The sequence below is a fragment of the Heteronotia binoei genome, chromosome 21 (assembly GCF_032191835.1).
Source record: "Heteronotia binoei isolate CCM8104 ecotype False Entrance Well chromosome 21, APGP_CSIRO_Hbin_v1, whole genome shotgun sequence".
Taxonomy (NCBI): domain Eukaryota; kingdom Metazoa; phylum Chordata; class Lepidosauria; order Squamata; family Gekkonidae; genus Heteronotia; species Heteronotia binoei.
The window spans coordinates 143778899-143796794 of NC_083243.1; the positions used below are offsets into that span (position 1 = coordinate 143778899).

Here is a 17896-nt window from a genome sequence, read left to right on the forward strand (position 1 = left end):
TAATCACCCTTTAGGTGAAGAAGTATTTACTTTCATCAGTTCTAAAATATGAACATATGAAGCTGTCTTATACTGAATCAGACCCTTGGTCCATCAAAGTCAGTATTGTCTACTCACTGGCAATGGTTCTCCAGGGTCTCAAGCTGAGGTTTTTCACACCTATTTGCCTGGACCCTTTTTAGTTGGAGATTCCGGGGATTGAACCTGGAACCTTCTGCATACCAAGCAGATGCTCTACCACTGAGTCACCGTCCTTCAGTGTCACTGAAATAAAATCACTCACCCATGATTTCTATCATGCTGTGAAAGATATGGGGGATTTGGGGAAAGGGTATGTTAGCAAAGTTTTCAAGCATGTGGGGGGAAAGAGAGTAGCTTCCCTGATCTATGCAAGAAAATTGTGCCTTTATATATACATCCCAGAACTGTCGCAGGAAGCATGTCTTTTGTATGAAATCTTCCTGTGGCAAAATCTGCTAATGAGCTCCTGTAGGGTCATAATGGGAGCCTGCAGCAGGATGGGAGAATTTTCAAAAATGGGAGAATGGAAATGCTGCATCATCGATCTTCTTTGCAATACCACATGTGGATGGTGCATTAGTAGGCCTGCCATCACAGAGGCTTTTATATCTAAAAGCCTCCAGGGCGTGTTGGATGCTGTAATCAAAAACTTGTTCCTGCCCAGGGACCACATGCTCTCACACAGCAGCGCCCCCACCCTCAATTCCTCTTTTGCCGCCGAAAGAGAAGGTTGTCTTTTTGGAGTCTCCAGTGTCAGTGGTGGAGCTTGCATTGGTGAGGAATTGCTTCCCCAGTTTGCTGGAGTTGTTCTGGCTTCTGAGTTTGTACAGTGGCCAAGAAAGCCCTTTCAAAAAATGTACTGTTGCGGAATAAAGATGACCCAAAACGATGAACACAATCTATGTCTCTTTTGTATGGGTCAAGGGCACAAAGTTCCCACATGTAAGGCCTGCTAGTGCTTCACCCCCAAAGCTCAGGGGGATAGGGTGTCAAAACTTAATGCAGCATTTTGGGAGAAAACTCTCAAAGCTTTTGAGCCATTGTCCAAGTCTGCCCTGGAAAAATCGTCCTTTGCTGTGTTCTCAGAATTGATGTGATCAGCTCCATTTCCTGAATCCATGTCACAACAGATCCAGTCTGGGTCATGCTCCCCTCCGGCTCATCACACGAGCCACCACTTAAGAGGGCGAAGACCAAAAACAAATACAAATCTGCATCTCAACAGTGTGCTCCTGTCTGCACTCCTGAGCCTACTCCAACTCTTCAGGAGAAGCCTAGAACTTGTCCCCAAGTCCAAGATCCCCTCTAGTCTTGATCTCAGATGGGGAAGTAGAAGTGTGTTTACCTTCAGGTCAAGTCCTGCATGACTTTGAACCTGAGCAAATGGCAACAGTTCCATGAGTTTCAACCACTGTTCCGGCCATAGCAAAATAATCAGTTTGGTGTGCCAACTTTAAAAAAACAAAAACAACCAAAAACAAAACCAGCAGTCACAGAAAAGAGAAAATCCCCCAGATTTAACATGTTGTATGCTTACCATAGGTGTTCCGAAAGTCAGTCCAAGAATTATTTCATCTATTTTTATTCTTTTTTGCATTCATATCTTAAATATCTTATTTTTTTAACAAAGGGATTCAAAATGTGCTGAGCCTGTTCTGTGCAGTCCTTACAGAAAACAAGGTTCTTTTTCATTCTGCAAGCTACCAAAGACTGAGTGATGCCTGTAGAGCTCTAGAGTCTCTAATGTATCCCCTAAAATACAGGTAAGCCTTATTGCGAAATTCTGAAATTGAAATATATATTTTAACATGTGTCATTGTTCTTCTTATTTGTTGTCTCAAGGTTTATACATGGTTCTGCCTAATTTTTTTTTTAATTATATATTGTTCAGCTTTTCCTTTTTTTTTTTCAAAACAGGGCTGCCAAGACTAGGGAAGCAAAATTCCAAAGGTCCAGAGAACTCTGGGCAAGTCATGTTAAAACAAAGTTATTTGTTTTCATAAGCTTGGCTAAAAAAAGGGAAGGCCTAAGGGAAACCTCATTTTTGTATCCTGTGGTGGTTCTCAACAAATCATTTTCAAGGGTCAATTCAAAGAACATTCACACAGAACTATTTCCATTTAAGATTTAGCATTGTGACTGAAATTCAGAAATCCTGATAGAAACATCCTTTCTAGGTTTGCCAATCCCCTGGTGAGGGCAGGGGATCCTCTGATTTGGAGACCCTTCCCCTGCTTCAGAAAGTGAGGGGAGGGGAATGTCTGCTGGACACTCTATTATACCCTATGGACACTGATTCCCATAAGGTATAATTGAGAATCAATCTGTGGGTATCTGAAGCTCTAGGGGGGCTGTTTTATTTAGGTGGAGGCACAAGAGTTTCAGCATAACATCCAGTGCCTCTCCTCAAAACGCCCCCAAGTTTCAAAGATTGGACCAGGGGGTTCAGTTCTATGAGCACCAGAAGAAGGTGCCCCTATCCTTCATTATTTTCAAATGGAGGGAAGGCATTTAATAGTTGTGCAGTCCCTTTAAAGGTGATTGCCAGAACTCCCTTTGGAGTTCAATCATGCTCGTCACACCTTTGCTCCTGGCTCCACCCTCAAAGTCCCCAGAAATTTTTTGAGTCAGACTTGCAACCCTAATCCTTTCCAGTACATTATTCCAAAGAAGACAGTGAATGTGTCAGAATACTTGATAATCTTGTAACAAACAAAAAGAGCACCAAGCAGTCAGAACTGAGTACAGAATTTTAAAAGATCATGGTCTTGAATCCAGCACAGAATGGGTAAAATGATTTCCACCTGCAAAATTTCAGAGTTTTAACAAGTAAACTTTTAGAGCACTGAAGGATCTTTAAGAATATTATAGATGTTGATTAGGTTCTACTCACTCTTGGGCAAACCTGAGGAAATTCACAATTGAGCATATATGCTGATTTCAGTCCTCACCCATCCTGTTCTCTGGATTCCTTGATTTGAAATCTTTTCTTATTGGGCAGTCTGGGAAAGGAATCTACCTGAATGGGGACAAGTTATGGCATACTAAACATGCACATATTTGGCATCCACTCAAAGTATGTACAATCACATCCATGTCTGTGATATCTAGGCACTGCTTGGATAGCTTGGATTTTATGAGAGCTTATTCAAATTCACATAAATTCATTGCATCAGTTAATGTTGTGAGATTTCTTTTTAATAGGGTAAATTACTGAAATGATTGCTATATGTCCTAAATTTTCTAAACAAATACATTGTTTTATTTTAAACATGCTATATTAGGTAGTTAACAAAATACAGAATTAATAAACTAGCAGTCTTGACTTGTATTATTTTTAACTCATTAAAATGTTTCTAGTCTCAATTTAAGTAACCTCAGATTATATATAACTAGAAACATCTATAAAAATGCATGGAAAAAGAATTTAAAGTATATTAGATTAAACTAAAAATACCCATAGATCAGATGCAGTTGACTATTCTTTTTCATCATTTCCATTATCCTTTAATGATAGAGTCAGTATGTTTCAGTGGCTAGAATGCCAGTGAGTCCTGGATTCAAATTCCTGAGTAACCTCAGGCCATTCACTTCCTTACAGCCTAATCTCTTTCTATGACATGTATGGTTTATGCCTCTCTTCCTCCAAGATGCTTATGATACTGTACATGGTTCCTCCCTTTAGTTTTCTTCTCACAACAACCACATAAATTAGGCTAACAGTGGGTGACTAGTCCAATACCAGGTAGCGAGCTTCATCACTGAGTGCAGGTTTCCACAATCTGAGCCCAACACTTTAATTACTGCACCACACTGGTTATCTCCCAAGTTGTGCAGCTCCCAGCAGCTGCAGCCTAGCTTCATAATATCCTAATCAATGGCTGTCTATTTTATATTTATATTTTAACTGTTTTGATATATTGAATTATGTTAATGTATTTTATATTAACTGATGTAATCTGCCTGAGCCCGCTTGCAGGGAGAGCAGAATATAAATTTAAATAAATAAGAGTAGTGGTGAGGAAGCAAGTGCATCCAACTGAACTCCTTAGAGAACAGAGAGATGAAAACAATGTACAATAGTATCTAAAATATTTTATTAAAGGAAATCACTAGCTGCTTTCCAATATAATTCAGTGACTGAAACCTTCCTTCTTCTAAAGATTTCAAACTTCAGTTTTCCATGATGCTAGAATGCAGGTGCTTGGTCAGATTCATATTTTCTACTCCATGAACCACAGTTCAACCATGGTTTAGAATCCCAGTTGGCAGAAGGAAGGAAACTATGTTTTGACCAGAATCCCACATGTACCAGGGCAATTGCGGTGTTTAAATGCTTCCAAAACCAAAAAGGATAGGGAAGAGGGGGATGGACAAGGGGAGTTGAAAAGAGAGTGAATAAACATAGCAACAGGATGCATTTGTACAACAAAGATTTCTTGTAAAATCTGAATACTGTGTTCAGTTGTCATTGGAAAAGGTCATTAGTAAATAGACCCCCCACGCATTATTAATGAACGGGGCATGGCCAGTGACATCACTTCCAGTGACAGCACCAGAAACTGTGTCAACCCCATGCATAATTAATGAAGAGGGCATGGCCAGTCACGTCACATCCAGTGACGTCACCGAAAATTGTGTCAACCCCATACATAATTAATGAAGGGGGCGTGGTGTCACATCCAGTGACGTCACCAGAAACTGCGTCATCAGGGTCATGACCCAAATGACATCATGACCCCAGAGTCACGTGACCTAGTCCTGCCAATCACCACCATGATGTAGCTATCCCACATATTTAATTAAGTGCCTCCCACCAGGAGGTGTCCTGTCTAGCCCCACCCTCACATGACCTAGCCTCGCCAATCACCATCTATGCCCCACCATGACATAGCTACCCCGCATATTTAAATTATGCACCTCCTCCAGGAAATGACCGTACTGACTCATATCATGTGGCATAGCCAGGCCAATCAGTGTCTTCGTCCACCCTGCTGTGATGTAGCAACCTCGCATATTTAATTAATTAATTTCCTCCTCCAGGATATGACCTTACTGACTCACACCACGTGGCATAGCCAGGCCAATCAGCATCTACGTCCACCCTGCTGTGACATAGCAACCCTGCATATTAATTGAGCAGGCCAGAAATCACCTATATAGCCCCCTCCCCTGCTCCCTACTCCAGCACCACCCACTGCAGCATCATTGAACTTCCGCCTGTGGCACCCCGCCCCGGAAAATGGGGGCCGCTACTGAGAAGGCCTGAGTAGTCCATGTGACCCCTCTAACAACACGCCCGGTCACCCCTGGCCAATAGCAAATGGGCTGGGATCCACCCCCACTAGGATATTTTAGGAAAGAGGCCATTTGTGCTTGAACACACGTGCGCAGGCTCTTGCTGAGAACATGAAAACTCCTGCCAGGTCCCAGGAATTCACCACACCACCGCCATTGGGGAGGCCTAGCTTCAGCAATATTGGCACTCCTGCCAGGCAGCTGGTATTTGACATCCCTTCTACATCTACTATGTACTTTGGTGGCGTTGTCCCTATACACTGTACTTAACTGAGATGCCCGAGCACTCCGCAACTCCAGAAGTAAATGGCAGAACAGAAAACATGATGATGCCTGCATGGGGAAGCCAGCATGATGTGTGGATGGCACTTTCCAGCTGCCTTGAAGATGAGATGGTCTTGGGAATGCCCAATCCACTGTGGTGTGTTTACCGGGACCCTGCTGAGCAGTTTGAAGATGATGAAGAAACTCCAGAGGGGGTGAAAATGAAGAGGTTTTAGACGAAGCCATGAAACAAGAGAACGCGGTGTGAAACTCACAGGTAATCAGGTAAAGCAGTGTTTGCGAATGGGTATATAATGAAGGCGGGTGGTGGACTTTTTCACTGAGCTGTTCTTTTTATTTTATTTTGACAGCTTGATGAAAATTTTATCCAGGCTTTCAGTAATCTTCACATCGGTAACCCTGTTTACGTGAATCTATCGTGTGTGTCATGTTTCTGTACCAAAGTTACCCAGTGCGACAAGAAAAAGAATAAAATGAATAATAAGAGGAAGAGGTAGTTCTGTTACAATAAAGACATTTGTTTTATAACCCTGTGTGATCATTTCTGAGTTAAGCGGGCGATGTTGGGGGTAGTTGATGAACAGGAGGTCTTAAGGCACATGTATTATACACCCAGAGAAGCAGGGAGCTTTGGCAGGGTGAGGCCTCTCTTTCAGGCAGCCAAAAAGCAGTGTAAAGCTCTCACTCAAAATCATGTTACTAACTGGCTTTCAGAGCAAGATGCTTACAAATTGCATAAGCAACCTCGCGTCCGCTTTAAAAGAAACAAGACCATGGTTTCTGGTCTCAATGCAGAGTGGCAGGCAAATTTAGTTGATATGCAGAAATTTTACAAGTACATTTTAACAGTGGTTGACATATTGTCTAAATATGCCTGGGCTTTGGCCTTAAAAGACAAGACAAGGGGGAGGGTGTCGAAAGCCCTTAAGGAAATTTTCAAACAAGGTAGAATACCTGCCAAGCTTCAGACTGTTGCAGGTAAAGAGTTTCTAAACCAGTCTGTAAGCAGCGTGTTAAAGCAACACTGAGTCCACCGCTTTTACACCCATAATGAAGTCAAAGCAGCTCTTGTGGAGCGCTTCAATCAAACATTAAAAACAAAAATGTGGAGGTATTTTACTGCCAACAACACCTTCAGATATATTGACGTAATGGTGCTGCTTATTAAAAGTTATAACCACAGTTTTCACAGGACAATCAGAGCCCATCTTGTGGATGTAAACCACACCAACGCTCATACCGTGTGGAAAATGCTTTACGGAGACTGTGTTGGGGCAAAAGTAAAGGAGAGGCCTTTCGTTAGAAAAGGAGATCATGTGCGTGTGTCTAAAAGCAAATGAGTTTTTGTAAAAGGATATGAACGGAGCTTCACAGATTAACTATTTATAGTAGAACAGGTCATCTGTAGAGGCAAGAGGCCTGTGTACTTGCTCAAAGATTATGCTGGAGACCCCGTCATAGGCTCATTCTATCCTGAAGATCTACAAAAATTAAAGAGTAAAGCAGACAGAGTGAATCGAATTGAGGAAATCTTAGCCTCCAAAGGCAAGGGGAAGAGAAAACAACATCTAGTGAAGTGGTTAGGGTGGCCTGATAAATTTAACAGTTGGGTTCCTGCTTCTCAGATCTGTGATCCTATATAGAAAAAAAATGGCTGACAGCAGCTTCTTTATCACCCTCCCTAGCAACTCATGCACAAGTGTTTTTCCACAGAACACTACAGCAGCCTTTACCACCTATCTAGCACGGTCATTGGACCTTCCAGGGGCCTGGGAGGTTGGACTTGTGGAAATACAGTATCCTCACAGCTGGAAGACCCTCACCGAAGATTCCACCATTGTAATCGTTACCAAGGAGAAACAGTGGAAATACAGAATCATTAGCGGCTATTATAAAAGCATTCCTGACCTGGTGGTGAAACTGAACAACACCATACAGTCACATTTCTCCCCCCCCCCCCCACGATCTGAGCATGGATTATGATCCACGGTATAGGAAGATCGATCTAAGAGCACCCCCTACTTATACCTTTTCAGCTTCTAAAGAATTGGCTCACCTTTTAGGGGCACCCCCAGATGAGGCAATCCAAAATACAAACTTTACAGCAGACATCACAGGGGGGTTCAGCACTTTGTACATTTACACAGACGTTGTGGATCACCAAATTGTGGGTGATTCATATGTTCCATTACTGCATTGTATCACTGTGCAAGGGGAGACTGGCGACTGTATCAATAATATCTATGACAAGCCACACTATATTCCTGTGAATACTAGACGCCATCACTATTGAAAAAAAGATGGACCAGAACAAGAACGTCCAATTCCAGTTTGGTAAAGTGATCGTGAAGCTTCACTTTCGTCCACAGAAAGGCAGAAAGTTTAGATTTTTCACTTTCCCCCTGCTTCACATGAGCTAAAAACTTTTGCAGCAGAGTTTCAAATAGGCGTACTTTTTGAAACTCTGATAAATCTTGCCTTCAGAGAACACCCTTCATTTCAGTATCTAGGGAATGCATTGCATTGGCTCTGATGTTCTTCTCCTTAAAGGGAGGGGGGTTCCTTAATTGTTCCAGCTGATGGCTAGGAACCAAGTACATTTTTTTCTGCATATTCCATCACCTGCTTGTTAAAAGGCCAGTTGAGAGAAATAGCAAAGCTTAACAGAGGCCCTATAAATCCGCCAGATTGTTTCACCAGCTGGTTCTTCTTTTTCAGTGGTACTCTCCTGTTACTCAGTTTTTTAATGAAATGTCATCTTTTCCTCAACACACACACCTGACGTGGTGAAAGAATGTTCCCTTTTAAAGTATTGAGCGCAATTTCTGAGATAGCTGCGACCAGATTATCTGAAGCTGAGCATAGAATGGCTTTCTTTTGTTGCGGGGTAGTCTTGATAAGTAGTTTTAGGAGGGGCAGATTCCTCTTTATACGGCTGGACATGTTGACCCTTTGGAGGATTCGGAGGTGACAGACTGTTTAGTGAACCGTCTGTTTCCTTTTGTGCCCACTGGGGGCTTGTTTTGTTTTTAAGACATACGCAGCAGGCCACTGGGGCAGGAAAAGCCCCGTTCTTAAACTCAATGAATCTGGCACGCACGCATTTAAATCCGCCAGCAGATATCCATAAGGTTTTTGTGTTGCATCCTCAAAGGCCTCCAGAAAGAATTGGGACTTCCCCGGGTACATTTGGTGGGCCAGAGTGGCAATCTGTAATTTGTCCCTGGGGTTTTTAAACAGAACCAGGTATTTTGTATTTAAACATAGTTCTGGTGCTTTTTCCACGAAAGAAAATATTCTGATTAATATTCTGAGTATCCCGATGATGCACGTATTTGATAAAGGCTCTCTCAATTTCAGGGTTTTGACACGCAGAGGCCATCAAATCATCCACTATAATCAGACTTACTTTATTAGCGGGGAGCAGTTGATCATCATTTAGGTTTTCAGGCAGCCCTTCAACAAACTTTACAGACGTGAATTTACAGAGAATTTCGTCATACAGATTCTGCCAACAGCTGTAAAACCACACAACATTATCAGGTGATACAGAAAGCACATATTGAGCATTGTCCAAAATACTTTTTACAAAGATGTTCTTGCCGCAATTGCCAGGTCCTGCCAGTACTACAGAAAATGGATGTTTCCACCGAACATCCATTTTAAAAATTGTATGGCAATGTTCTGTATTTGTCCACAAGGACCCTCTTGTTGCTTAGTCTCTGCACATGTGCGACAGAGGGGGGACAGAAGATTGCCCCCCACATTGTATGGTAACACAGGGAAAAAGAGACCTCAAGGTGGCACCACCTTCAGTTGACCAGGTCAGAGTATTCAGATAATGGGGCAAAGTCCTTATAAATGATTTGGGGGTGTCCAATTGAATATTTCTTTTTGTTGACAAAAGGGTACAGGCTGGTGAAATCATAGTAATGTAATTTTTTTCATCAGCTTCAGCATTGTAATAGAGGCAAATGGCATTTGTTCTGCACACCCCAGCGAGAGTTATGTGGTTAAAGTGGTCAATTCCTGACATGGATACAATTTCCTTCCTGTATAAGAGACAAGCCTTTCTCAGGATTTTAACATCCTGTTGACTATAATAGGCCAGATTTTTTTGTAGGTTAAATTCATTGTTTTTGTTCTCCATGTACCAGGAAAGAAACTCTGTTTTCTCACCCTTCATCATGCTATCAACACCATAATCCTTGATACTAGGCGTCGGCCCAACATACTCCCAATTAGCAGCGGTGTTAAAGTAATGGGGGAAGAACCCCTTACATCCAGAGAAGCCCATGGCCAGTGGCAATTTGGCCAGCTTCATTGGCAAGAAGTTTAAACTATCCAAAAATCTGATGCATAGTTTCTTAACCATGACGCAAATGAGCTTCCCCCTTTGCGTAAGCAGCTCGACTTCCATCTTTTCTACTAATAATTGCCTAATGATAAAGTAATTATCATACCCCTTCACATTATGCGCTAGAAAGTTATAATTCTTGAAATTCTTGTTGATTAATTTTTTAACAAACTTGACACATAGCACTCTCCTTTGAATTCCCAAGTATCACTTTCCTCTAGCCCCACTGCATAGATATAATTTGGAATATGTATGCAAGTCTCTTGCATACATTCGAAATCATAAAAAATATAATTGTTGCCAATTTCAACCTTTTTAAAAGGAGGCATGAAACAGCGGTGGCTATTTATATCCCCAACAGGCTCTTTGCATTGCTTACATAACGAACAGGGCATGTGTGTTTCTTTGGAGCATAGGATTGGCATGATTTACAATATATTTTGGTTTTGCAGATGCCTGGCAGATCCCTGTGTTTTTCAAGGCAGATCCAGGATTTACAATATACTTTGCAGTTATTGCATTATACCTCCTGCTGAGGACTACATTTGGGGTCCAAGCACATGTGACAGTTGTATTTGAATGGCTATAAACATTACCGCACACCTGACAATAATTTTTCTGGCCATAAAACCTTTTCAAATTAATTATTCCATAATAATTATTCTCATGATTCAAAACAAAATGGGTTCTCTGGTATATAGGGGGCCCTGTTCTAAAAATTTCCCAACCTTTACCACCATTCAATACCACTCCTATATTTACCTTTAAATGTTTTTCAAAGGTGGCAACATTGGATAATAATATCTCCTGCTCATCTGAAAACCCAAGCTCTCTGTACAACAGCCATGCCCTTTCTGTTAATTCAGGGATGGTTACCAACTTCTCTGACATAACACCAATGAGACTTATCCAAAAGCACAGAATACGATTGCCATGATCTGGATTTAATAAATGCTTCCGCTTCTTTTTGATAACTTCATTATAGAGGACGGTACTTATAATTCTCTTCCCTCTCCCCCCTCTATTCCTTATTACCGTCATAATTAAGCGCAGGGTTCAATGAAGATGAATTTTGGCATTACTCTGCATGAGGTTTGACATCTGATTTATAAACTCATCAGCTGGAAAGCCACCTGCTGGCCTTCTTACAGAATGCAGGGGATTGCTTAGCCCCGCCCCATCAATATGGAGCTGCACTAAATCACCATCCTGGACTCTGGCTCTCATATCATTAAGAAGGCCCTGAATAGCTTCCCGTATTGCCTCTTGTATGAGGGCGGGGTGAGTTAACTGCTCTAAGTTTACAAACCTGAAGTCCTCTGAATACTGATCCATTGGCAAATTTGCAAGATGTCATTCCCACTCTCCAACTTTTTCTAAGTAAACCTTTGGTGTGTCTGTTGATATTAAGTCCTCCTTTACACAGCATGACAGGTGCAACGTGCCAGCAGGAGATCTAACTGACAGGTCAGGTCACAGCGGCCTTGTCAGCAAGCCGGTTCTGGCTGGTTAAGGACAAGAGGAAAGTACCTGCTGGAGTCAGCAAGATTATGGATTGCCTTGATTGGCTGATGTACATATATAAGGACTGCATTACTCGTGCATAGTCCTCTCACTGGAGAGATAGATGTTGGCGGAGCACTTTGTCGCTGAGGTTGATGATTGTCACTGCACTAGTAACTACTTTGTATATAGCTTGTAAATACACTGTTTTAATACTAGGTGCAGGTGTCTGGCTCACTTCCTTACCGGAGCTCATTATTGCACATATCTCATTTCTCACTCTGCACACACACGCACCGACAGGGTTATGGGCCCAGCGTAGTTCCGCTGCGCAGAGGAGTGTCGAGAGTGTTGAGCTGACTGAACGTTGTGAAGGAGCCGGTGGCGAGGAAAGCCGTGAAGGACGAAGGCTTCCAGCTATCTCTGTCTGAGAGCGAGGGGGAGGACGGCAGCCAGCTGTCTGGAAGAGTCAGTGAGATGGCTCAGCAACAGCTTGCCGTGGCCGTGGAGAAACTCACATCAGCTAACTACACGGTGTGGAGCCTAAGAATGGAGCACTACCTGAAGCGTGAGGGTCAATGGCTGTATGTGAGTAACTCCCCTGCTGCGTTATCTCCGGCCGAGACTGTGTTGGCTGAAAAAGCACTAGCTAATATTGTGCTGGCTGTGGGAGATGACCAATTAATCTATGTGCGTGGCAAGGACACTGCCAAGGCTGTCTGGGATGCACTCAGTGGGGTGTACGTTAGAACCACTGCAGGCTCCCTAATGGCCTTGACGCGAAGAATGTTCCGCACGCTGATGCCGGCTGGAGGGTGTGTTAGGCAGCATATCAAAACCCTAACAGACTGCTTTGTTGAACTTGAGACCCGGGGCAAAACGATTGATGGTGATGATAGGGTGTATATACTATTATCATCTCTGCCGCCGGAGTTCTCGCCGCTCATTACCTCCTTGGAGACGGTGGATGTGGCTACTCTGACCATGGAGTATGTGTGTGCGCACCTTTATGACTTCCAGGAGCAAATTGCAGCTGTGAACCATCCGGGAGTATCGGCTGGAGAGCGTGTATCTGTGGGAGCGTCTGGGAGAGTGTCCAGGCAGAAGCCGGTTTGTGCTGCTGGCAAGCAACCAAAGCCTGAATCGGAGCCAAAGGCATTGGTAGTAAGGCATTGTTTTGGATGTGACTCTGCCTCGCACCTCTTACGTGTCTGTCCTGAGAAAGGGAAGCGTCGTCATCAGGGGCAGTGGAGATAGAGGACCACCAGCAGCCGTGAGGAGGAAGCCCAGCTGGTCACTTCATCAGCAGCAAGAGTCGGGTCCCAGTGGATTTTAGACTCCGGTGCTACAAGCCATCTCTGTTGTGAGAAGAGCCTGCTGAAAGATGTTGACAATTTTTATCTCTCCCACGTGCGATTAGCCGACGGATCGTCTGCGGCTGTAAAATGTTTTGGGAGTGTTAATTTTCCTGTGTTGAAATGCACGTTCCAAAATGTACTGTGTGTGCCCTCTCTAAGATCTAACTTGTTAAGCGTCAATTGACGATGGTTTAATTGACGATGGTTTTGAAGTGCTGTTTAAGAAAGAGTGCTGTAAGATTCTTGGAGGTGGGGGGAAGTTACTGGCTACTGGCACCAGGGATGGTAATGTGTATGTGCTTAGGAGTGATTGTGCTCATGCAGCACAGGTTTCCAATGTGCCAGTGCATGACAAGTGTATCCACCTATTTCACTGTAGACTTGGGCATTGCGGATTTCATGCCCTAAAGAAAACCCTACAAATGATGCCAGGTATGAAGGTGAAGCCTTGTGAGTGTTTCTTAGACTGCCAAGTCTGTAAAAAGACCAAGAGTAAAGCTTGTGCTGTGGCAAAGAAAAGCACCAGGGAGACCAAACAGGTTCTAGAGTTACTACATCTAGATGTCCTTGGCCCCTTTCCCAAAAGTCACTCTGGGAAACGGTACTGCCTGGTGGCAACCGATGACCACTCGAGGTCTTCCTGGGTGTTTGCCATGGAGCACAAGTCAGATATATACAAGTGTTTCACCAAATGGGCAAAAGCTATAGAAAGGGAGCTGGACTTGAATATAAAAGCCATTCAATGTGACCGTGGGGGGGATTTACCTCTAATGCCTTCAAGCAGTGGTTGGAGAGCAAAGGCATTGCTCAAATCCAGCCACCCCCCAGGAGAATGGGCTAGCGGAGCGGCACGGAGCCCTCCTACAAGGTTTTATGTACTCAATGTTGGAGGATGCCAGTTTACCCTTTGCATATTGGGCGGAAGCCATGAGCTCCACAGTGTATGTTTATAACAGGATTTGGACCAGGGCCACATGTGATATACCTTACAGAAGGTTATATGGAGAGCTGACTGATTTAAAGTTCCTGAAAGTGTTCGGCACCCAGGCATGGGTTAACATTCCCTTAAAGAAGAGGAGGAAGGGAGGTGACCGGGCAGTGTGCCTGACTTTTCTGGGATACGAGCCAGGAACTAAATCTTATCGCTTCTGTGATAAGAAGGCCAAGCTGACTTTCAGTCTTTCAGCTAGCTTTAATGAGAAGCACAGCTGGCCAAAATTGCATGGTTCTGAAAGTCAAACTGTTTTGCTGCCATGTACAGATAACAGTGCTGGAGAAGAGCCAAGGGAGATAAAGCAGGAGCCAAGATCTCCCGGGCAGGAGGTGGGAGAGCCAGGACCTCCAGGTCAGGAGGAGGCGTTGCCAGCCCAGGAGGTGGCAACCAGTGAGCCTGGAGAAAATGAACCCACTGAAAGTGAGCCCAGTACTAGTGTAGGGCCACGGGTATCTTCCAGAGCTACAAAAGGCATCCCTCCTATAAGATACAGAGTTCCTGAAGTAACACTGGTTACTGTGCCTGAGCCTGAAGGGTTTAAAGAAATGTTTAAAAAGAAGGCTATAGCATGGAAGGCTTGGTGTGCAGAGTGCGAGGCACGAGAAAAGGAGGCTGAGGCAAAATGCCAGAAGTCAATGGAAGACCAGGACTATTATGATGATGAGTACCTGAGTTGAAAGATGTAAATAACAAAGTGCACAGAGTATGATTGTAATACTGCTGACCAGTGTACAATGTAAAAGCATGTGAATGAACATTGCAATCATTGTAGAAGTTGTAAAGTTGCAAAATGTCTGTATATACTGTGTACGTCGGACTAGGAGGTGTGTTGATATTAAGTCCTCCTTTACACAGCATGACAGGTGCAACGTGCCAGCAGGAGATCTAACTGACAGGTCAGGTCACAGTGGCCTTGTCAGCAAGCCGGTTCTGGCTGGTTAAGGATAAGAGGAAAGTACCTGCTGGAGTCAGCAAGATTATGGACTGTCTTGATTGGCTGATGTACATATATAAGGACTGCATTACCCGTGCATAGTCCTCTCACTGGAGAGATAGATTCTGGCGGAGCACTTTGTCGCTGAGGTTGATGATTGACACTGCACTAGTAACTACTTTGTATATAGCTTGTAAATACACTGTTTTAATACTAGGTGCAGGTGTCTGGCTCACTTCCTTACCAGAGCTCATTATTGCACATATCTCATTTCTCACTCTGCACACACACACGCACCGACAGTGTCAGGGCCAGGGGACGGTTTTTGTGGGGGTGATGAGGTGCCTTGTTCAGCAGAAGCATTGTTATTTGCCAAATTGGAGGTGGCGACAGGCTCTGCCTCTGTGCTGAGAGGGGCACCATGAGCTGAATTATCATTTGCACACTCAGAGACAGGGACTGCATTGTTATTTGGCAAAATGGAGGTGGCAGCAGGCTCTTCCTCTGTGCTGAGAGAGGCGCCATCACATGTGTTAACATTTGGCCTCTCAGAGGCCCTGACTCTGCTAAGAAACCTTAAAAGAGAGTCACTTCTTTTTTGTCTGGATTTAAACTTTTTTACATTCTTGAGACGCTTTTGAAGGACTTATTGCCAAACCTTTCTCAGTTTCAAATGCTTGCTTTTCCTATGGTGTGTGTAACGAGGCCCCCTGACCTGCCCCGTGCCTATCTGCAGGGCTCCCCCATTTGGACATACAGTCTCTCTCTCGGCTTGACTTCGCGAACGAAGATTTAAGAAAGGTGCAGTAGTCCACGTCTGCTGCAGGCTCGCTGGTGGCTGACAAGACCAATGCGGGACAGGCAGGTCCGGCCACAGTGGCTGCAGGGAAAAGTCTGATTTGGGGTTGGTGCTGTAGCAGTATGATTCTTCCTCAGTCTCCTTTTGTCCTCAAGACCAGCTATGCGTGCATTCTCAAAGGAAGAGACAGCCTGGTGGATAGTGTGCCTCCATGCTTTGCGATCTGAGGCTAGGTCAGACCACTGGTGATGGTTAATGCAACAGGTACCAAGGGATTTCTTCAAGGAGTCCTTGTACCTCTTCTTTGGTGCCCCTCTATTTCGAAGGCCGGTGGAAAGTTCGCCATACAGGGCAATCTTGGGAAGGCGGTGGTTTTCCATCCTGGAGCTATGCCCCGCCCAGCGCAGCTGCGTCTTCAGCAGCAATGTCTTGATGCTTGTAACCTCCGCCCGCTTGAGGACTTCAGTGTTAGTCACAAAGTCACTCCAGTGGATGCTGAGGATGGTGCGAAGGCAGCGCTGATGAAAGCGCTCAAGGTGTCGCAGGTGATGACGGTATAATACCCACGATTCGGACATACAGTAGAACTTTGTAAAATTCTTTCAGAGCCTTTCCAGAAACCAACAAGGCTGTCTTTTAAAGCAGCATTTTAGGGATTTCAAGAGCCATCTAGCCCCAAAGAATGAAAGCTTGTGGCTTGGCCGTTAAGTATTTGCACAGCAACTGTTGTAATGCCAAGCAAGTTCAACACACACTCACATTTCTCACTAAAAGGGGCATCTGTAGTGATATTAATGCGGGGCTGACAACCTCTAACCCGGCTTACACCCCTTTCCCTGCTTTTACACACCGAATCAGTTTGTAAAATAATTTCAGAACCTTTCCAGAAACCCATAAGGCTGCCTTTAAAAGCAGCAATTAAGGGGTTGCAGGAGCTGTCTACACCCAATGATTGAAAACTGTTTGCATGGTCAGCAATTGTTTACATTCCAGCTGTTGTAGCCATCAGCAATTTTAGCATGCGTTCACACGTGTCTCTAAAAGACGCATCCAACTTTATTTAATAAATCAAACATTTGGTCCATATTCTGTTGCATGAAGAGTAGACATTTCAATGAATAGGCAACTGAGGTCACAACTTGCATTATCGAATGTATTGACATTTCATCAATTACAAATTTCACTTTGCGGTCTACTATTTGTTCAGACCAAGAAACACATGCGTGAGATTTCTGTCTGGGCGATTGAAGCTGGCATCCTTCACAAGAATCATATAAAATTCATTGATACAATGCATTGTTATTGAATAGACCGCAGCACAAACTAATGCTGACATTGCTGATTTCCATTTTCGGGGTAGTATACAGTCAGAATCTTCAAAAAATTCCATGTTTAAAAGCTTTCTCATGGCAATGACTCGGTCCTGGAGTGTCATGACAAATGGAATTTTTTACTGTTCCTGTTAAAAAAAAACCCAGCATTTATTTTAGTTTTACAAGCCCCCACACCCACCACGCAACACTCAACAACTGGGGTCCATACCAGCGTGGAGATCTTCGCCTCTGAAGGAATATTCTCCTCTGTGGCTTCAGCCAATTTTAAATCTGGAATTTGTGGCACAATGCAGGCAGAAGACTAGAAAATTAAAAGCAGATTTTTTTTCAGTTAAAAGCACTATGTAAAGTCTGTTTCCAGTAACTTTTTCTACTCCCCCACCACACACCCCCATCCCCCTTTCCCAAATTACCTGTGCCATAGAGTTCTTGCTTGGAATCAGCTCTTGGGAATCAGGAATCTCTTGGAAAACTTGGGTGCTGTAGGGAATAAGTTCCTTGTCTGGGAAATCTTCCAGGAGGCTTTACAAAATTTGGGAAACGCAATTTTTAGCTAGCATGTCAGCTGTTGTCTCCCCGCTGTCCATACTAACGTGTGTCTCTTCGTCAAAAACAGACCCTGGGAAATGGAGCTGTGTGGGAACAAATTCTTCATCCTTAGAACTGCTCACATCTCCTTTTAAAATTTTGTCTCACCAATGGTGGCGGGCTGGAAAGTACCATGGGTCTGGCAGGAGTTTTCATGTTCTCAGCAAGAGCCTGCGCACATGTGTTCAAGCACAAATGGCTTCTTTCCTAAAATAACCTGGTGAGGGTGGGCCCCAGCCCATTTGCTATTGGCCAGGGGTGACTGGGCGTGTTGTTAGAGGGGTCACATGGACCTTCTCAGGCCTCCTTAGTGGTGGCCTGCATTTTCTGGGGTGGGGTGCCACAGGCGGAAGTTCAATGACGCTGCAGTGGGTGGTGCTGGAGAAGGGAGCAGGGGAGAGGGCTACATAGGTGATTTCCGGCCT

General features: G+C 44.0%; 1 protein-coding gene across 1 annotated transcript in view; it reads left to right on the plus strand.

The window, feature by feature from the left end:
- SBF2 (SET binding factor 2) overlaps positions 1-17896 on the plus strand; it is a 540115-nt gene that overhangs the window by 301917 nt on the left and 220302 nt on the right. The window contains exon 7 of the mRNA XM_060263154.1: positions 1652-1784. Within this exon, the coding sequence (XP_060119137.1) occupies positions 1652-1784 (133 nt within the window). The remainder of the gene's footprint in view (positions 1-1651; positions 1785-17896) is intronic.